This window comes from Hypanus sabinus, chromosome 29 (genome assembly GCF_030144855.1).
Source record: "Hypanus sabinus isolate sHypSab1 chromosome 29, sHypSab1.hap1, whole genome shotgun sequence".
Lineage (NCBI taxonomy): Eukaryota > Metazoa > Chordata > Chondrichthyes > Myliobatiformes > Dasyatidae > Hypanus > Hypanus sabinus.
Window position 1 is genome coordinate 7,712,386 of NC_082734.1, and position 21,941 is coordinate 7,734,326.

At 47.5% G+C, this 21,941-nt stretch overlaps 1 protein-coding gene across 1 annotated transcript; it reads right to left on the reverse strand.

Moving 5' to 3' along the window:
• Positions 1–1,448: 1,448 nt before the first annotated feature.
• LOC132382757 (calcitonin gene-related peptide-like) lies at positions 1,449–15,139 on the reverse strand. Its single transcript, XM_059953216.1, has 4 exons — positions 15,100–15,139; positions 10,709–10,846; positions 9,261–9,450; positions 1,449–4,245 (listed from the first exon to the last, which is right to left on the reverse strand). Exons 1-3 carry the CDS (start codon positions 15,135–15,137, stop codon positions 9,282–9,284), a joined length of 345 nt encoding a protein of 114 aa, XP_059809199.1. The 5' UTR covers positions 15,138–15,139; the 3' UTR covers positions 1,449–4,245; positions 9,261–9,281.
• Between the last annotated feature and the right edge of the window lie 6,802 nt (positions 15,140–21,941).

A 21,941-nucleotide genomic window follows, 5' to 3' on the forward strand; every position in this document is an offset into this window, starting at 1 on the left:
AGGAAGCTACTGACATGATGACAGAAGCCCTGAACACCACTAGAGATGGAGGAGCTTCTAAACATGGGCAGCGTAACAAGCAGCTAGGCTAGAGCTCCCATTACACTATCCTGTCAATAATTCCTAAGCAAGTTTAGTGCTGCTGTTTTTGCAGTCTGGACATTTCTGTGTTCCTTGTCTACATGGATCACAAGAGCTTGCAGCCCCTCTCTCTCGAGTATCTGAAGAGATAGGAGCAAGACAGACTCACTAGTAAGTCAGGAATACACAACGTTGGCATTCATTTCAGGAGGAGAAGAATACAAGAGCAAGGATGCGATGCTGAGGCTTTATAAGGTACCGGTCACACCACATTTGGAGTATTCTGGGAGGTTTTGGATCCCATATCTAAGAAAGGATACGCTGGCATTGGAGAGAGTCCAGTGGGGGTTTATGAGAACGATCCCGGGAATGAAATGGTTAATGCATGAGGAGCATTTGATGGCTCTAGGCCTGTACTTGCTGGTGTTTGGAAGAATGTGGGGGTGGGGAAACAGGGCGATATATATGTACTTTGATAATAAATTTACATTTTGAACATACAGTCTCAGGTGCTTAGAGAGGAAGACAGACATTAGCCAACCCGTACAGGCCCCCTCAGGGTAATTGGTAAGGATATCTTCTCCCGGTGCCTGCACCACACTGTCATTCCTTGAACTGCACCAATAAGTAGAGATGCATGAGACTGTAGATGCTGTCAAAGTCACATTCAGAATAAATTTATTATCAAAGCATGGGTACATTCAGAGGCCACTTCATTAGGTAGGTACACCTGTACACCTGCTCGTTAATGCAAAGATCTCATCAGCCAATCACATGGCAACAATTCAATGCATAAAAGCACGCAGACATGGTCAAGAGGTTCAGTTGTTGTCTGATCAAACACCAGAATGGGGATTGGTGCCAGACAGGGTGGTCTGAGTATTTACTTATTTAGTTATTGAGATACAGTGCTGGGCCATGCCCTTCTGGCCCTTCAAACCACACTGCCCAGTGACCCCCCCCCCGCCCCGATATAATCCTAGCCCAATTGCAGGACAATTTACAATGACTAATTAACCTACCCACTGGTACGCCTTTAGACTGTGGGAGGGAACTGGAGCACCCGGAGGAAACCCACGCGGTCACGGGGAGAACGTACGGGCAGTGGCGGGAATTGAACCCGGCAAGAGCATCTCTGATTGCACAACATGTCGAACCTTGAAGGGGATGGGCTCCAGCAGCAGAAGACCGCACCGGGTTCCACTCCTGTGCCTAATATAGAGACTGCTGAGCGTATAAAAACAGATTATTCTTTCCCCACTCCCACTGAAGGACTCAATAATGAACCCAGAGAAATCGGTGCAATTGTTGGAAATGTTTATTCATGTTTATTTTAATAATACAGTGATTGAGATTTACAAGCGCAGATTGGGATACCATACACACAGACAGACACACACCCACACGCACACACACACACACACACACACACACACGCATACATACACATGCACACACTCACACACGCACGCACACACACACACACGCACGCACTCACGCATTCATATGCAGTAGAAGATGTTATATGGGTTACTGTTTAAATCCTTCTCTCAAGGGGAGCATTGCTGACTTACAGAACTGACTATAGGTTGCTCACTGAGGGAGGGAGGTGTCACCGTGGGTAGGAAATCATGAAATCACGGCAACTACACATTTATCAGTGAGCTGCAACAATAAGGGGTCCCATACGTAGACCCAGGTGTGAGAGCGTGTCTTATAATCACGGCATGAATATTTTTGTCAGAGAAATGGGCTTCCTGTAAACCCACTCTTTCCCCACTGATGAAACTCCTTGCCAACAATCAATAGAGTTTGCATTTTCATCGATTTTGCTTTAAGAATGGCGTGTGTGCCTTCGATTGGGGAGCTGACCAGAGTAAGTGTGGGGATTGGTGCCTGGAGCCAGAGCTCACAGTTGCGAGCCAGAGAGGGTTATCCCCAGGGTAAAGTGAATATTGTGTGCTGTTCCAGTTGCCATAATATATGAGGGACATGATCGTACTGGAGAGGGTTTTAAATTTTGAAAAGTAGGATTAATGTAGAATTGGGGGTAAAGGGGGTGGACCTGATGGAACAAAGGGCTAGTGGATTGTCCACCTGTTTTGTTGGTGCCAGAAACACTGCGACACAGCACATCTTCAGAACGGGTTTTCCGTTGAATGAAACGCCGAGTTTCACCCCATTTTTCGGTTCGGTGTACATGTGACAAGTTAAACTCATCTTTAGATCTTCACATCCTTCGGAAGGCCTCCCGCCTACTGTACCCTCCGCGGGTGGACTGGGGAGGAGGAAGCTTGGGGGGACAGGTGGGGTGACCTGATAGAAGTATAGGAAACAACGAAGGGTAGATGGTATGAACGTTTACATGTGGTGGGGTCGTCCCAGAGGACTTCGAGTGGTACGAGGCTTGGAGTGGATCTGAGAGGAAATGGCTCACACAGGGAGCGACTGGGCCCAAGAACTCGCCATTGGGAGAGGAGGCTGCGGCAGAGACTTTCACAACATTGAACGAGAAACAGCTAGACCAGGAGATCCTAACCTGGGGTTCACGGTCTCCTTCGTTAATGGTAAGCCTCAATGGCATAGAACAGGTTGGGAAGCACCTGATCTCGCCCAGGTATAGAAGTTCATGGACCCCGTCTACCTCCTCCACCTATCACCTTCCAGCTTCATGCATCATCCTCCCCCTCACCTGGTCTCACCTTTCTTCCTCAAGCTTTCCCTTCCTCTTCCCCACCTTCTCATTCTGCCTCCTTCCCCCTTCCTTTTCCAGTTCCGGTGAAGGGTGTTGGCCTGAAATGTCGACTGCTTATTCCCCTCCTTAGATGCTGCCCGACCCGCTGAGTTCCTCCAGAGTTTTTGTACATACTACTCAAGATTTCTGGCACCTGCAGAACCTTTAGTGTCTGGTACAGTTAGCGACGCTGGTTGGCGTGAACATTGTGGTCCGAAGGGTCGGTTTCTGCCCTGTAGGAGTGTATGATAGAGACTGCTGAATCTTTGTGATTCTCCACAGACATGGACTGCGGAGACTCGATCACCGAGTGCATTTAAGTTATTTTTTAATTTACAGAAATGGATGGAGAGGGAACTGAAAGTGATCAGCCACTATCTTGTTGAACTGGTGCAGCAGGAATGAGGGGCCAAATGGCCTAATCCTGCTCCTATTTCTTATGACCAATTACACTTGCTTGTGGGGAAGCCACCGGTCGTGGCTTAACAGGGTGGCATTGGATGGATGAGGAAAGATTCGGTGCAGATAGAGAGCCAAATAAAAGATGTTTGTGAATACATGGAAGAAAGTGGAAGGTTTTTTGCAAAGGCGTAGGACATGCCGATCATACCTTCTGCCTACTCCCATCTCCCTGCACCTGGACCCTCCGTACCCCTCCCATCCATGTAACTATCCAAGCTTCTCTTGAATTGAACCCGCCTCTACCACTTCCGCTGGCCGCTTGTTTCCCACTTCCGTCACCCTCTGTGTGAAGAAGTTCCCCTTCAGATTCCCCTTAAATATTTCACCTTTCACCCTTAACCAATGACCTTCAGTTCTAGTCTCACCCGACCTCAGCGGAAAAAGCCTGCTTGAGTGAAGTGAGTGAAGAAATTCCCCCTCAGGTTCCCATTAAATATTTCACCTTTCACCCTTAACCTATGACCTCTAGTTCTAGTTCTACTTACCATGAGGGGAAAAACCCTGCTTGCATTCACTCGATCTATACCCCTTGTATTTTTGTATACTTCTATAAGATCACCCCTTATTCTCTAGTACTTCAGTGAATAAAGTCCTAACCTATCCAACTTTCCCTGTATTTCAGGAGTAATGTTTTGACTTAACTGTGTCTGGATACTGAAAGTCCCTTGAGATCTCTTTTTAAAATAATTGATCTCTCACGTGAAAAATCAAATGAATATAATAATTCAAGCCTTGATTACAACTGGGAATTTGATATTGACACCAGGGAGTGAGAGAGGATGTGGTGCAATGGAGCCTTTACACTAATGGTTTGAGAAATTGTGTTGTGGGGGACATGGTTGCCTCCGATGCCTTATCTCTCCCGGGATTTTGAATCTCTGGCGACGTTACAGGGGTGCTGTAGTTCCTCCAGAATAGAGCGGAATTCAGACGTCACACACCTGGGAAGTTTCAACAGTGGGTCTTATCTGTGAAGAAGAGAGACGAGGCGTAAATCATCAGGGATACGAGCATCCGCGGTAGGAGCTGCAGTAGGCCACTCGGCCCATCAGGGAGGGGATGCACTTGAAGACACACACTCAATGTTTTAGGAACATCTTCTACCCCTCCGCCATCAGATTTCAATGAAACCATGAATACGTTCTCACTACTTCTCTACTCTCTTTTTGTTCTACTTATTTAATTTTAAAACTAAATTTAAATATGCATCTATTTTTATTGTAACTATAGTATTTTATGCATTGCATTCTTAATGTATTTTATGTATTTTTGATGGAGGTCTCTGTGTTTGAACAGCTCTCTCTTTCTCCCTCAACGCTGTCAGCGAATTGTGCTGGAGTCCTGAGACTTGGGCAGGGTTTAATCGACATGGTTTGTGGACCGGACTAAGTAGTCCACATTATGATGTGTTTCTGGTCACTCCTTTTCTTTGTTTCCACTTTTTGGACAATTTTGATCAGGGTGGCCTGCAAATAATGAACGACAGAGCTCTAGATTGAACTGAACTGAGCTGAACAGAATATGTCTGGACCCTTTCGACTCTGTCTTTCTCACTCTTTTTTTTACCGTTTGTGCGATTTGTTTTTTTTTTAACACGTGGTCAGGATGGGGGGTGGGGGTGGGTCATGTTTTTCTTTGAACAGGTTCCATGGTGTTTCTTTGTTTTGTGACTGTCTGCGGGAAGACAAATCTCAGTGTTGTGTACTGTATACAGACTTTGATAATAAATGTACTATAAATCTTTTAAGCCTTTTTATATTATAGATTTTTATGTAATTTAATAACTTTTTAATATTATAGTATTTTTTACGTATTGCACCTGCTGCCATAAAGCAGCAAGTTTCATGACGTGTCAGTTATAATGAACCTGATTCTGATTAATTGGATCTTGGCAAATCTGACTCTATGTTCAGTTCTCCATTTTTGCCCTTGCTCATCCAAAATATTTGCTTTAAATATATTCTCTGTTTCCACCACCCCATGCAGGAGTTGGTTCAAAAACTCACAACGCCCTGGGAGGCTAAAGTAACTTCCACCTCACTTTAATTGCCCCCTCCTTATTTTTAAACAGTAAGCGCTTAGTTGTAGATTATCCCAAAGAGGAAGTGCCTTCTTCATATCTACCCTGACTGGAGTAGGGCATGTGGTCTGTGTTCAGTAAATAGATACCGCCCAACCCCATAGCCCAAGAAAATAACTGTTTTTATTGGGCCCGCTTTGTCGAGCATTTATGCTCCACCCCACACAAGTGGGACTTTCCGGTGGCCAAACATCTTAATTCCGATCCCGTTCCCGTTCTGACATTGGTCCCTGGCCTCCTCTTGTGCCAGGAGGAAGCCACACTCATGGTGGAGGAGCAACAACTTATATTCCGTCTGGGTAGCCTCCAACCTGATGGCATGAATATTGATTTCTCCTTCTGGTAAACAAATTACACCCCCCCCCAACCTCTATTACCCATTCTGACCTGCTTGTTATTTCCCCCATATTCCCTCGGCCTTCCCTTTCTCCAGCGGTCCACTCTCCTCTCCCATCAGATTCCTTTTTCTCCAGCCCTTGACCTTTCCAAAGCACTTGCCTTCACCTTTCACCTTCCAGCCAGCCTCTTCCCCCTCACCCCCACCTTTTTATTCCGGCATCTTCCCCCCCACCCCCGTCCTTCTCAGTCCTGAAGGAGGGTCTCGGCCTATTCACTGCCTGACCCGCTGAGCTCCCCCAGCAGTTTGTGTGTTGTTGCTGTGGTAATGGGCTGTTGGATCTCTGATGGTGGTGTTGTTGAACACAGAGGTAGAGATGGATATTCAGAGATTGATGCACAGAGCACAAGATGGAACAATGTAACACAGTACAGGCCCTTTAACCTAACCCAAGATCAATTTAACCCCTCATACATACTGGCCGTTATGTCACGGTCATTTAGGGCAGCAATGAATGTCCTTTAAGGACTTGTGGCGGCTCATTTCCTAGCGTATGCGAACCGACTCACAATTAGATAGCCTACGGGGGTTTGCGAGCACAGAGCTTTGGAGCCTCTTCGCCATGGGGGGCCGGTTGACAGAGGCTTAAAAGTGAGGCTGAAGTTTTCGAATAAAGTTTTTTCCTTCGACTGCAGTTACCGACTCCGTGTCGTAATTTTAGCGCTGTTTGTAGCACACCGCTACAGACTCTTCATTGCTGTTTCTGTCACAGTTTTGTTTGACCAGTCAGGGTTATTAGTCCTGAGCTGACCCTAGAGGTCCTCAGTGGACCTTTCTTAGTCTGACCTCTACCCTTTGACCTGTTTGGCATGAGTAACTCTATCAAGAGCCAAAGCACAAAGCCCAGACTTCAGCCAGCATTGCTCTCTGGGTCACTGAGGCACGCGAGACTCCAAACATTACGACGAGTCTGTGGTCCTTCAGGGTCCCTCCCACGTAGGCCTCCATTTTTGTTTCATCCATGCGCCCATCTAGATGCTCTTAAATGTCCCTAAAGTATTTGCCTCTACCACCACCCCTGGCAGGGTGTTCCCTGCACCCACCACTCTCTGTACAATAAAAACTACCTCTGACATCCCCCCTATGCTTTCCTCCAATCACCTTAAAATCATGTCCCTGCAACCCCCTCCGTATTAGCTATTTCCACCCTGGGGTAAAAGTCCTTGGCTGTCCACTTGATCTATGCATTTTATTATCCTTCGCAGGAGTAGCACAGTAACAAAGCATTTAGCGTATCGCTATTACAGGTCAGGCGGCATCTACAGAGCGGAATAAACAGTTAACGTTACGGGCCGAGACCCTTCATGAGGAATATTTAAGGGGAACTGGAGGGGGAGTTTCTTCACTCCCAGCAAATGCAAGCAGGCTATTTAGGGTGAGGTAGGGTGAGCCCAGAAATAAAGGTCATAGGCCAAGGGTGGAAGGTGAAAGGGGAACTTGAGGAGGAGCCTCTTCACTCAGAGGGTGGTGAGAGTTTAGACCGAGTTGCCAGTGGAGGTAATGGATGCGGGTTTGATTTCAACTGAGATTTGGATAGGTATATGGATGGGAGAGGTATGGGGGGGAGGGGTCTGTGGTCTACTTGTGTGTTGATGGGACGAGGTAGAATAACACTTTGGCGCAAACTAGATGGGCCATTTTCTGTGCTGTAGTGGTCTATAACTCTATAACAACTCCAGGAAGCTACGACACAGATGTTTCAACCCTGAAGTTGCCACCTGAGTCTTTCAATTTCAAATTCACGATACAGATGTTGGAACCCAGATATTGCAAAGTATAACTTGCAGTCCAGATGTGACGATCACAATAACTGATAACCTTACTTTCTTGATGTTATGACAAAGATACTTCAATGAAGATGTTTACATTAAGTTGGTACATCTTAAAACTTACAATCCAGATGTGCTACTTCGGATCTAGAGTAACAACTATTTTGTTGTCTTTTACATTTGTGTACAGGAGATGACATTAAATAATCTTGAATCTTAGTCCTTGGATCACAACCCTGAATGTTATTTTATGAAATTAACTTCTTTTGGTTCTCTGCTTTCTATTTGTGCCTTTGCCAATTACCCCCTGTAACCCTCCCTGTGATTCCCCTGAAACTCTCCCATTCTTGTCTTTTCCTGCAACTTTCCCAAGAGACAGAACACAGAACACACAACAGTATAACACTAGAACAGGCCCATCAGCCCGTGAACTCTCTGCTGAAGTGGAACCTATTCTCCTCTGCCTGCACATGGTCCATGTCCCTCCAATCTCCAAGTATTCACATGTCAACCTAAACACCACCATCGTGTCTGTCTCGTGCCTTGTAGCACATTCCAGGCACTCACCACTCTCTGTGTAATGAATCTCCACCCAGCACATCCCCTTCAAACTTTCCCTGGGGTAAAGGTGCTGACTGTCTACTCCCTCTGCCTCTCATAATATTAGAAACTTCTGTCAGCATCTGCCACTCTAAAGAAAACAAGCCAAGATTGTCTGAACTCTCCTTAAGTCCTCAAATTCAAGAGCATCCTGGGGTGGCAGAGTTGAGGTACAGGTCACCCCTGCTTAGCCCCCACCCGTTCAGGGTCAAGTGAAGCCATGGGAACAGGTGGTGGATGGTTGTATGAGCAGCTGGTCCATATCACAAGTCCTGGTTATGCGACCACTGACGCCAGGCAGACAATCTCTGAAGAGTATTGACAATGGCTGGAGGTCACCCGTCTTGTAAAGACACTGCCTGGGAGAGGGCAATGACAAACCACTTCTGTCAAAAAATTTGCCAAGCACAATCATGGTTGTGAAAAGACCACGATCGCCCACATCATATGATAATGATGACATCACATGACAGGGCACATAATAATGACATCACATGACAGGGCACATGATGATAATGATGATGATAACTATGAATGAAGTTACAATATAGCTATTGGGATCCAGATGTTTCAAGTTAACCCTCACATTCCAGATGTTATATAACATGTTTTACATCCTGCATTCTACTGAACAGATGTTACAACCCCAACAATGAGACTTGAAAGACACAATCTAGATTTCAAGACCTGTATATGAGACAATTTTGCAATGTGGGTGTAAACCGCAAACCTTCAAGAGGACCACAACCCTGTCGTGGTCTGGAGGCTTGTGTGCCTCAATGACCTGGAGAGCTGTGTTGGCTGGAGTTGGGGCTTTATGCTTTGGCCTTTGGTAGGGTCACCCATGCCAAACAGATCAAAGGGGTTCATCTCAGAGCTAACAACCCTGACTGGCAAAGCAAAATTGTTCCACCAACAGCAATGAAGGATCCTTCTCCAACTGAGTGTGATGGTATTCCGGAGTCTCCACCCCAGACTTGCATGAAAACTGAACTACTGACACGATGAAGAAAATGGAAGACTTTCACCCCTGCCTGAAATGCCAGCAGTTTGACGGGCAGTAGGTAAGTCAGTAACCTGCAAAGTGTGATCATGATGTTACAATCCCGCTGCTGGATGTTTAGTGGCCGGCTCTACCTGTGCAGGACAGCGGAGCTCCTACATCGGAACGCCGCGACGCTTCCTCCCGAACGCTTTCGCCCCGACGTCAGTGGGAATGAAGCTCCTGCTGCCCATTGCCCCAGAACGGCTGAGGAAGTTGGCCAGGCGGATGGTCACACACGTTGCCGTGTTACAGGAACGTTTCTGCTTGTGGAGGGGCAGGAGTCTGCAGCGGGGAGAGAAGCAGGGGGTTAAAAAGGTCTGAAATGGGGGGGGGATGAGACGATCAAGGTAGTGACAGGGACAGGGAGAGGGGATGCAGCCTAATAGATGGTATGTAAAGGAGAGAGAGAGAAAGGAGAGCGAGAGAGAAGAGAAAGAGAGAGAGAGAAAGGAGAGAGAGGAAGAGAGAGCGAGAGAGAGAGAGAAAGGAGAGGAGAGAGAGGAGAGAAGAGAAAGAGAGAGAGAAAGGAGAGAGAGAGAGAGAGAGAGAGAGAGAGAGAGAGAGAGAGAGAGAGAGATTGAGAGAAGCACAAAGTGAGGAAGAAATTATAACCAAAAATGATGGCACGGGTTCTTAGAAGGGACAGCGAGCACGAGAGCGAAAGAGGGAGGGGGTAAAGAAGGGGAAGAAAAACATGGCAGAGAAGAGAGGAAGAAAAAGAGTGGAGGAGAAGGAGAGAGGAGAGGGCAAGAGAGAGGGAGAAAGGCAGGGGAGAGTGAGGGGGAGAGAGAAAGGAAGAGAAAGACATGAGGAGGAGAGAGAGGGAGAAAGGGAGGGAGAGAGATGGGGAGAGAGGGAGCAAGTAGTGAGGGACAATGAGAGTGGGAGAGGGAAGGAGAGAGGGGAAAGGGGAGTGGGAGAGAGGGAGAGGTTGAGAGGGGGAAAGGGGGAGAGAGAATGAAGAGACAGAGACAGGAATAGAGACACAGGTAATCTGTATGTGTGTGAGAGTGAGAGAGAAAGGGAGTGAGAAGGAGAGAGAGGGGGAGAAAGAGAGAGGGAGAGAGAAAGAGAAAGGGGAGAGAGAGAAAGGGAGAGGAGGAAGAGAGAAAGGGAGTGAGAAAGGGAAAGAAAGAGGGGGAGAGAGAGAAAGAGAGAGAAAAGGATCAGGGATGTGACAGGCAGGCAGATAGTTGAACAGGTGGCAGAACACTATGGTAAAGAGACACACATTGGCAGAGAAATATTGTCAGTGTTGCAGATGGAGAAATGTTAGGGCAGAGAGACACAGAAAGGGAGAAAGAACACAGAGGCGGAAGTCAGAAAGAACCAGGCAGCAGAAAGAGAAGGCAGACGTTAAAGCGGAGCCAAGGAGAGAGGGGACACAGGTGAGCAGTCGGAGAGAGTGAGGCGGATGGAAAATTAGCGACGTGACTGCAGGAGACGGGTAAGCTAAGGAAGAGAGAGGTGAAAGGCAGGAGTGCAGACAGACAGACGGAGGAGAGGGAGACGCAGACAGATGCTGACAGACGGCAGATACCGTCTCAGTGTCTGGCTGTGGTGATCCTGCACGTCGGCTGCCACGGGCTGGGGCAGCTGCCTCTGCGTCGGTGCCGGTAAATAACGTCCATCCACTCGGCGGATGAGAACCTTCCCCGAGTTTGGGCTGCCCGGGGGTCTGAAACACGTTAAAGGATTGATTGTCACTGGCCGTGGTAAAAATCGAGGCATTCATCACATCAGCACAAGCCTCGCCCAGTCAGAGGCTGTCGGTATGCTTTGATGTTATTAATTGAGATGCAGAGTGGAATTGGCCTTCCCCAAGTCACACTGCCCGGCAACCCCGATGGCCCTGATTTAACCTCACAACCCCAATTAACCCTAACCTAACCATAGGACAATTCACAATGACCAATTAATCTACCCGGCACATCTTCGGAGGAAACCGGAGCACCCGGGGGAAACCCACGCATCTCACGGGGGGGGGGGTGGGGGGGGACGCACAGACACTGGGAGCTACACCGTCGTCATGGTAACCACTCTGCCACAGTGGCACCCCTCCCTGATCCTTTCGATGCCATCACTCAGTTCGGAGGGAACGCTGCACCGACAGAGGCATGGTGGGCAGAAGTCCAGACAAGGAGGCAGACATTGGGATAGAAGGTCACAGGGAGAGGATTGATGAAGTCAGAGAAAGAGAGAGAGAGATGAACAGATAGAGAGATGCTCAGAGGGAGCCTACCACCCAGGTCATGCTCTCTTCTCGCTGCTGCCATCAGGTAGAAGGTACAAAAGCCTCAGGACTCGCACCACCAGGTTCAGGAACAGTTACCACCCCTCAGTTACCATCAGCCTCTTGAAGGAAGTGGATAACTTCACTCAACTTCACTTGCCCATCGCTGAAACGTTTCCACAACCAATGAACTCACTTTCAAGGACTCTTCGTCTCACCGTCTTGATATTTATTGCTTATTTATTGATTATTATTCGTTCTCCTTTTGGCATCTGCAGAGTTTGTTGCTATCTGCACTCTGGTCGGACGTCCTAGTCGGGCGGCCTTTCACTGACTCTGTATTCTATAGATTTGTTCTATAGATTTGTTGAGTATGCCCACACAAGAAAATTAACCTCAGGGTTATATATGGTGAGGTATATGTACTTTGATAATAAATTTATTTTTTGAACATACAGTCTCAAGCAGGCAGATGCTTAGAGAGGAAGACAGATATTAGCCGACCCATACAGGCCCCCTCAGGATAACCAGTAAGGATATTTTCTCCCGGTGCCTACACCACACTGTCATTCCTTGAACTGCACCAATAAGTAGAAATGCAAGACACTGTAGATGCTGTCAAAGTCACATTCAGAATAAATTTATTGTCTAAGTATGGGTACATTTAGTGGCCACATTATTAAATACAGGAGATAGTGGTTACTGAGCATGTCACTCCATACCATCCTGAGATTCATTTTCTTGTAGGCATTTACAGGAAAATAAAGAAATACAATTGAATTTATGAAAAACTGCACATAAAAGACTGACAAATAATCAATGTGCACAATAAGACAAATTGTGCAAATAAATAAGTAAATAATACTGAGACTATGAGTTGTAGAGTCCTTGAAAGTGAGTCTATAGGTTGTGGAATCAGTTCAGCGTTGAGGTGAGTGAAGTTATCCACCTCCATTTAGGAGCCTAATGGTTGAGGGATAATAACTTATCCTGAACCTGGTGCTGTGGGACCTAATGCTACTGTACCTCCTTCCCAATGGCAGCAGTGAGAAGAGAGCATGGCCTGGATCTGTGATCATGGGGGCTGCTTTCTTGGGGCTGTGCTCCTTGTAGATGTGCTCAGTGGTGGGGAGGGCCTTGCCTGTGATGGACTGGGCTGTACCCACGCTCTCTTATCATGACGCTCGCTGGCAAAATCTGGACCCAAGTGTGGGAGAAGGACAGACTCCGATGAAGAGACCGTGACGAGAATTTATTCGAAAAAGATTCCAAAACAACATTGGCAGCTCGGCCTGGCAACATTCTTAAAACTAGGACCCCACGATTAGCGCAAATTGGATTTCCACTTAAGTAATACAAGTAACGTGGAATCCCTGAGCCTATAAATATAAACTTAATAAGCTTAAACATAAAGCACAAGGAGACCACATAACAAAGTGCGAGTCAGTCGAGAAAAACTCAAGGAACTTTAGACGAATAAACGATTCTCGTTAAACAATAATTAACCAATTCAGGAGCTCCAGTGCCCCACACAGGCCCAAGGAGCTCATTATGCTCGCAGACGTATCCATTCCTGGGCATTGGTGTTCCCATACCAGGCTGTGATGCAACCAGTTAGGAGACACTCCACTGTGCATCTATAGAAGCCTGCCGAAGTTTCAAGTGACATGCAGAAACTTTGCAAACTTCTAAGGAAGTGTATGTATTCTGGAGGAAAACCGGACAAGTGAGTGAAAGGACTCAGTGGGTCAGGTAGCATGCGGGGAGGTTGGTGTTACGGGTTACAGGGTCTCAGTCTGAAACATCATCCACCCCAAGTGCTGCTTGACCCACTGAACCAGTCCCGCCTTTTTTTTTAGCATCAGTAGAGGGATCATCTGGTCATTATCACATTAGTTGTGGGAACATAGTGTGTGAGCAACTCGGTTGCCACACTTCCTACGTTAAAATAGCACTCCAGTTTCATAGTTACCTCATATGCTCTGAAGTTCTTTGGGACTTCCTGAAATTGCGAACTGTGTCTCAAACACCGTCCAGCATATCAACATTAAATCTTCCCCTCCAACAATGTCTCAATATTTATCACCCAGGGCGTTATTAGGCAAGCGAAACGATTCTGATTTCTGCTCGGCACTGCTTAGGTGGAGCAGAAAGAGGAATTGGTGGGGGAGGAGGGAAGAATCTTCAGGTTTTGACCTCTGTAAGCACAAAAGATGCTAGAAATATTGAGAAACACACACACAAAATGGTGGAGGAACTCAGCTGATCAGGCAGCATCTAAGGAGGGGAATGGACAGCCGACATTTTGGGTTGAGTCCTGATGGGAAGACTCAACCTGAGATGTTGAGTTTATTCCCCTACACGGATAAAAAAGATAAACTCAAAGAATGTGGCAACACATGGAAAACGCTGGAGGAACTCAGCAGGCCAGGCAGCATCTATGGAGAAAAAGCACAGTCAACATTTTGGGCCAAAACCCTTTGGTAGGACACTAAAAAAATTGGCTGTATTTATCACATGTACATCAACACGTTGAAAGATATAGAGAAATGCATCACTTGCGTCAAATCAAAAAGCTAGCATGCTTCCGGTGCCAACAAAGCTTACCCACAACTCAGTAGCCCTAACCCTAACTGTACGCCATTGGGCTGTGGGAGGAGACCAGAGCTCCGTGAGGAAATCCAAACAGTCATGGGGAGTGCGTAGAGATCCCTTACAGGCAGCGGTGGGAGTGAACCCCAAACTGTGGTTGCTGTGTCCCTGGTAATATTGACTAGACTTGGTTGTGAGGCATGTAGCAGTCCAATAGCCCCTGCCAGCTGTCAGGTCAGCATGGCTGAGCTCAAAGGAAGCTCGGTGGTCCCAAGTGATTTGCTAACCTTTAGCTCAACATCTCCCAGACCTCTGACCCTACATCAGAGAGGCCTGATGCAGAATGAGGAGAGAACCTTCGCTCTGTCCACCACAGAAGACAGGATCTCCCGGTGGCTACCTGCTTCGTTTTGACTTCCCGTTCCCATTCTGACGTGTCCTGTCGAAGGCCTCCTCTATTTCCACGATGAGGCCCAACTCAGGTTGGAGGAGTGACACCTTCTATTCTGTCTGGGTAGCCTCCAAGCTGATGGCTTGGATGTCGATATCTCCAACATTTTGTAATTTCCCCATTCTAGTGACATTGTCACCCTTCCCTCCTCTGCTTCCCCTCCTCCTTCTCTTTCTCCCACAGTCCACTGTCTTCTCCTATCAGAATCCTCCTTCTTCAGCCCTTTACTTCTTTCACCTATCCCCTCCCAGTTTCTTACTTCATCACCACCATCCCTACCTTTCCCCTCATCTGGTCTCTCAGCTATCTCCTGCCTGCTTGAACTCCCTTCCCCACTTCCCACCTTTTCCCCCCTCTCCTTTCCAGTACTGATGAAGGGACTCAGCCCAAAATGACTACTGTTTATTTCCCTCCATAGATGCTGCCTGACCAGTTGAGTTCCTCCAATACTTTGCGTGTGTGTCTCACAAAGGTTTTGTTCCCACAAAGAAGAACGATGTCCTTTGCCTCTTTTTAACCATCACCTCAGACTTCAGCCTTTACACAAGGAGATGAGCCCTTCAGCCCATCTAGACTGCACTGGCCACCAGCTACCGATTAGGGTCAGGAATTGAGGCGGGCGTGGAGGGAAGCACAGAGACGGAGGATAACTCACCTCAGGGGATGATGGTCTGAATCCATCGACACAACCATCGCACACGCCAGGATCAGCGAGAGGGGGAGCCTCATCGTCAGCATCGTTAGCTGAAAGTAGTGAGAGAGAAAAGAGAGAGAACATCACACACAAAATGCTGGAGGGACTCAGCAGGTCGGGCAGCGGCTATAGAAAAGAATAAACAGTCGCTGTTTCAGGCCAAGACCCTTCTTCAGGGCTGAGAAGGAAGGGGGAAGTTGCCAGAATGAAAAGCTGAAGGGGGTGGAAGAAGGTGATAGGTGAAGCTAGGTGGGTGGAAAAGGTAAAGAGTCGGAGAAGAAGGAATCTGCTAGGAGTGGAGAGAAAGGGAAGGAGGAGGGGACCCAGGGGGAGGTGACAGGCAGGTGAGGAGAAGAGATAAAAGGCCAGAGTGGGAAATAGAAGAAGAAGGAAACAATTACTGGAAGGAGAAATCAATGTTCATGCTATCGGTTTGGCGGCTACCCAGGTGGGATATGAGGGGTTGCTCCTTCACTCTGAGAGTGGCTTCATCGAGACAGAGGAGAAGGCCAGGGACTGACATGTTACAGCGGGAACGGGGATAGGAATTAAAATGTTTGGCCACTGGGAAATACCACTTTTGGTGGATGGAGCAGAGGTGCTCGACAGAGCGGATCCCCAATAAAGTTCGGGTCTCACCAATGTAGAGGAGGCCCAAAGCGTAAAAGGGAGCACATCACTACCTTGTGCCTTCTCCCCAGGAGATAACAGAGAGTCCTGCCCCTTGGTAAAGACTCCCAAGTCAAACAAACCAATAAAATGGAAATTCAAGACTCCTGGTGTGAGTCTTTCTTCAGTATTAGAACCACAATCATGTTTATTATCACCAACAGATTGTATGTCATTAAGTTTGTTGTTTTGTGGCTGCAGTACAGTGCAAGACAGACAGAGTTAGTGCACAAGAGGGACAGCAAGGAGGTGGTCATAGACCTTTCAGAAATCTGCTGGCAGGGAGGTAGAACCTGTTAAAACGTAAACAGTACAAGCTCTTTTGCCCACAATATTATACCAACCCTTTAACCTACTCCAAGACCAATCTAAACCTTCTCTCCATTTTACTTTCATCTTTGTGCCTGTCTCAGAGTCTCTTAAGTGCCCACCTCCTTATTTTGGCTTCTTCTCCCTTTCCTTCCAGTCCTGATGAAGGGTCTTGTCCCAAAACAAGGACTGTTTGTTCCTCTCTGTAGATGCTGCCTGACCTACTGAGTTCCTCCAGCATTTTGTGTCTGGATTTCCAGCATCTGCAGAGTCTTTTGTGTTCTTAAGTGTCCACATATCGTACCTGCTCCACCATCATCCCTGGCAGCGCATTCCACGCACCCATCGTTCTCTGTGTAACAAAACCTAACTCTGACATTCCCCACCTTACTATTTCCTTCCAGTCACCTTAAATTATTTAAACATTTTTTTTTACTGAGATACCGTGCAGAATAAGCCCCCCACTCCCCAACCCCAGCCCTTCAAGCATAACCACCCAGTCTAACCATAGCCTAATCAGGGACGATTTACGATGACCAATTAACAGTCTGTCCTTGGACTGTGGGAGGAGACCAGAGCACCCGGAGGAAACCCACACGTTCTTGGGGAGAGCATACAAACTGCCTGCAGAGGGATCGCCCCCTCGTGTTACACATTTCCAGCCTGGGAGAAAAAGCCGCTTGATCTTTCCCTCAAACTATTGATCCTAAAGCTGTTCCTAAAATGTTGAGTGTGGGTCTTTTAGGCTCTTTTACCTCTTCCCTGATGGTAGTAAGGAGAAGACCCCTGTTCCTAGGAAGTCTCAGGTCACACAGCCAAAAACATAGAGCATAGAACCGTACAGCACAGGAACAGGCCCTTCGGCCCACAATGTTGTGCTGACCCAGCTAAAAAGCAAATCAGAAACACCCAAACACCCACCCTCCTACCTACACCATGTCCATATCCCTCCATCTTCTTCACAGACATTTAACGTCTCTTAAAAGCCTCTAATGTATTTGCCTCCACCACCACACCAGGCAGCACATTCCTGGCATCCACCACTCCCTGAGTAAAAAAACTTACCCTCACATCCCCTTTGAACCTACCCCTCTCACCTTCAATGCACACCCTCTGGTAGTAGACATTTCAACCCCAGGAAACAGATACTCTCTGTCCACTCTATCCATGCCTCTCATCATCATATAAACCTCTATCAGATCTCCCCTCAGCCGCCGGTGCTCCAGAGCAAACAGCCCGAGTTTGCCCAGCCTCTCATGGTAGCACGTGATTAGAAAGGCTGGCTCTGTTATAGGAGTCAAACTGGACCCACTGGAGGCTGTGCTAGGACAAGGGACCCTCCGGAAAATCCTGGCAATTCTGGACAAAGTTTCTCACCCTCTGCGTGCCACCTTGGCTGAGCAGAGGAGCACTTTCAGTAATAGACTGAGACAACTGCGCTGCTCCAAAGAGCGCGATATGAGGTCATTCTTACCCTCGGCCATCGGGCTCTATAATGAGTCAACCTCTAGCTGGGGAAATGATGGCCCCTCCTTCTGTCAGGCTGTTTGAGGTAACTTAGTTTTTATTCTTTCTTTCTCCCCTTCTAATATTTGTAATGCCACAGCGACACTGTAATTTCCTTTGGGATCGATGAAGCATCCATCTCTGCCCTCTAAACCAGGCAGCATCCTGGTAGACCTCTTCTGCCCCCTCTCCAAAGCCTCAGCACCCTTCCTAACACCCTGGGGTCCCTGTGCAGATAAGGAATTCATCCAGGAGTGGAGCTGGAAAAATTCACGAGGGTGTTACTAGGACTGGATGGCTTGAGTTAATGCTGTGATTTTTTTCCCTCCCCCTGGAGTGAAGGGTGATGTTAATACCTTACAGAGGTCTATAAAACTGTGAGGGATGTAGATAAGGCAGGTTGTCACAGTCTTTTTCCCAGGGTAGGGGAGTCTAACACTAGAGGGAGAAGGTTTAAGGTGAGAGAGGAAAGAAGGGATGTAGAGATGACGGTAATATATATGAACGTTGCTGGAGGAAGTGGACCAGGAAAGATTTGATGCTTTCCCTGTGCGGGAGGGTGTGGGGGTTTGGGGTTTGTGAGCTTTGCTTCTTTTTCATTTTCATGCTGGGAAGGAGTCTCTTCCTTCAGAATTTCGTGGCTATCTGAAGAAGACGAATATCAGAGTTGTATTGTACATGCAAACTTTGAGAATAAAATGAACCTTTGGACCGTTGAATTACAATGTTTGAATGATATCCAGATGGATATGTACCTCCAAGAGGCCCACAGCCTCATTGTAGGGTTTGGAGGCTTGCGTGCCTCAATGACCCGGAGAGCGATGTTGGCTGGAGTCACCAGCTTTGTGCTTTGCCTCTTGGTAGGGTCACCCATGCCAGATAGGTCAAAGGGTAAAGGCTAGGATAAGAGTGGTCCAGGGTCGGAGGTTCGGCTCAGGGCTAACAACCCTGACTGGTGAATCAAGACAGTTACGGAAACGGCAATGAAGAATCCTTCTACGTCTGAGTGTGACGATATCCCTGAGTCGCCGCCCGAGGCTTATATCACTGACAGTCGTGAAAACCGAGAGGAAGCTACTGACACGATGAAGGAAGCCCTGAACACCTCCAGAGATAGAGGAGCTTCACTGCTGCCCTAAACACCAACAGCGTAACACACAGTAAGCTAAGATGGGTTCGTGGATCGGGAAAGTTTAGAGCAGAGGTTCCCAGCCATTTTTATGCCACGGACCAATACCATTAAAGCAAGGGGTCCATGGACACCAGGTTGGGGAACCCCTGGTTTAGGAGATTATGGGCCGGACGCAGACAAGTAGGACCAACTTAGAGGCAGACAACGCGGTCGGTATTGATGAGTCGGACCGAAGGGCCTGCTTCTGTGCTGTGTAACGCTACGAGGGAGGGGGAGCAGCAGGTGAACGGTTAGAAGACAGTGCAGTCATTGTGTCTGCAGCACCTGAGAGGCAGGCACAAAGGAAAGGCAAGAGATTCTACAGATGCTGGAAATCTTCAGCAACGCACATAACATGCCGGAGGAACTCAGCAGGTCCGGCAGCGTCCATGGAAGTGAATAAACAGTCAAAAGTTTATTGGGCCGATCTGTCTCGCTCTGTCTCTCTTTCTCTCTGTGTGCCTCCATGTCACTCCCTCTCTCTCTATCTCCCTGTCTCTCTGTCTTTGTGTCACTTTCTCTCTCTCTCACTCTCCCTATCTCTTTATCTCTCTCTCTCTCACACACAAAATCTGTCTTTCTCTCTTTCTCTGTCTCCTGTTTCTCTCTCTCTCTTCCTGTGTCCCTTTTCTCTCCCAGTCTCTCTCTGTGTCTCTCTCTCTCACATTCTGCCTGTCTCTCTTTCTGTGTCGTTGTGTCCCTTTTCTCTCTCAGTCTCTCTGTGTCTCTTACTCTCTCTCTCTATCCCTCTTTCTCTCTCTCCCTCTCACACACATTCTATCTCACCATTTCTCTCTCACTCGCTCACCATTTACAGGATGGGAAATATTAGTCAGGAAGTACAGTACTTACCTGTCTGTGCCTCTCTAGGGGCTCGGAGGCTTGTATTTGTCAGGAAGCTGGGAGTCTCTGTTCCCTGAGCTGTAGCCCAGGCTCTTTTATAGGTCTGGAGCAGGGGAAGGGAGGCTGCAGGTGTCTCTAAGGTAGGACACAGCCAATCACTTTGCAGGACTGCCGGGCTGTTTCTTTGTTCCCTGCTCTCCGGTGACAGGGATGATCTGGCAGTTGATTCTCCACACCCTCCTAAGGTGGGCTGTTTGTGCCGGAGCCAAGTGCTGGAGCCAACCCGCCTCTCCTCCACTTCCTCCTACGCCCTCCCTAACACTCCTGACTTCGCAGCGAAGTTTCCAACTGAAACAAACCCCATACGTTTCCCTAGCACCGCTCATCTTTGTCTCATGACCAGTGAAACTCACTGCTTTCAATGAAGTTGCACGGGGGGGGGGGTGGGGGGGGAGCGGCAGCTGGTCGCCGCACAGCAAGATCCCACAAATGCCAGTGCGAAAATCTGTTCTTCGGTTGACGCCGGTCGAGACATAACAGGAGCGTGGTACACAGCGATGTCTCCAGTCTGGTAGAAGACACAGACAATGCCAGATGGTGTGCGAAGCGATGTTCTTTGCCAAGGACAGTAAGAGACAAGATTGACCAAACATCGCAGCTCAAAATAGAGTTCAACAGCAGAGGGGCTTGAGGGAACATTTGCACAGATCTTTGAAAGTGGAAGAGAACGATTAGGCAAGTACATGGTATCTTAATATTCATAGACTGATGCACAGACTACAACATAGAACTTGGAACAGTAGGCTCAGTCCGGACCCTTCGGCCCACTATGCTATGCTATGCTATGCTAACACTTTAATCTACTCCACAATTAACGTAACCCTTCCCTCCTACATAGCACTTCATTTTTCTATCAGCCAACTGCCTATCTATAAGGCTCTTGAATGCTCCTAATGTTTCTGCTTCTACCAGTACCCCTGGCAGTGATTTCCTGGTGCCCACCACTCTCTCTGGCATCCCGCCCATACTCCTTCCAAATGCCTTAACGTTATGCGCCCTTGTGTTAGCCGCTTCCTCCCTGGGAAAATAAATCTCTGGTTGTCCACACGATCTATGCCTCTTATCATCTTGTACAACTCCACCAAGTCATGTCCTGTCCTGCTGCTCTCCAAAGAGAAAAGCTCTAGGTTTCTCAACAGACCCTCATAAGGCGTGCTCTTTAATCCAGGCAGCATCCTGGTAAAGCTTCTCTGCACCTTCTCCAATGCTTCCACATATAATGAAGTGACCAGAACTGAACACAATACTCCAAGTGTGGTCTAATTCGAGTTTTATAACTTCACCTTGTGGCTCTTGAACCTCCGACTAATGAATGCCAACACACCATACACCTTCTTTACCACCCTATCAGGGAAAATGTCATGGGAGTGTTCAGTCAGGACAGACCGGAGAACTTGTCTATTGCGGCATTATGGGTGGAACTGGGAAATAAGAAAGGTATCAATGGGGCTAAATCATGGACCACCCAATCCAGCCTGAGGGATTTAGAGGAACAAATTTGCAGGGAGATTGCAGACTATTGCAAGAAACACAAGGTTGTGATAATAGGTGATTTTAACTTTCCACATATTGACTGGGATTCCCACACTGTAAAGGGACTAGATGGGATAGAGCTTGTCAAAAATGTTCAGGAAAGTTTCCTTCATCAGTGCGTAGAAATCCCAATGAGAGAGCGTGCGATACTTGATCTGCTGTTGGGGAATGAGACAGGGCAGGTGACAGAAGGTTGTGTAGGAGAACTCTTTGCATCCAGTGACCACACCATCAGTAGTTTCAAAGTAAATATGGAAAAAATTAGGTCTGAGATTGTAAATTGAAGAAAGGCCAATTTTGATTGTAACAAAATAATCTGGCAGGTGTGGATTGGGACAGGCTGTTTTTGGCAAAAGTGTATGTGGTAAATTGGAGGCCTATCAAAAGTGAACTTTGAGAGTACAAAGCTTGTACGTGCCCATCAGAATAAAAGGTAAAAATAACAGGGGGGAACCTTGGTTTTCAAGAGGTATTGAGGTCCTGGTTAAGGAACTAAAGGAGGTGTATAGCAGGTATAGGCTGGTCGGAACAAATGAGGTGCTTTTGGAGTATAAGAAATGCAAGAGAACTCTTAGAAAAGAAATTGGGAGGGCTAAAAGAAGGCATGAGGTTGCCCTAGCAGACAGGGTGAAGGAGAATCCCAAGGGATTCTACAGACATGTTAGGAGCAAAAGGATTGCAAGGGACAAAACTGGTCCTCTGGAAGATCAGA

Coding starts and splice junctions, on each gene's coding strand:
- LOC132382757 (XM_059953216.1), bottom strand. CDS start 15,137: ATGGTTGTGTCGATGGATTCAGACCATCATCCCCTGAG. Junction 10,847..15,099: donor TCAGACCATCATCCCCTGAG/GTGAGTTATCCT, acceptor AACGTGTTTCAG/ACCCCCGGGCAGCCCAAACT. Junction 9,451..10,708: donor CACAGCCAGACACTGAGACG/GTATCTGCCGTC, acceptor TCCCCGCTGCAG/ACTCCTGCCCCTCCACAAGC.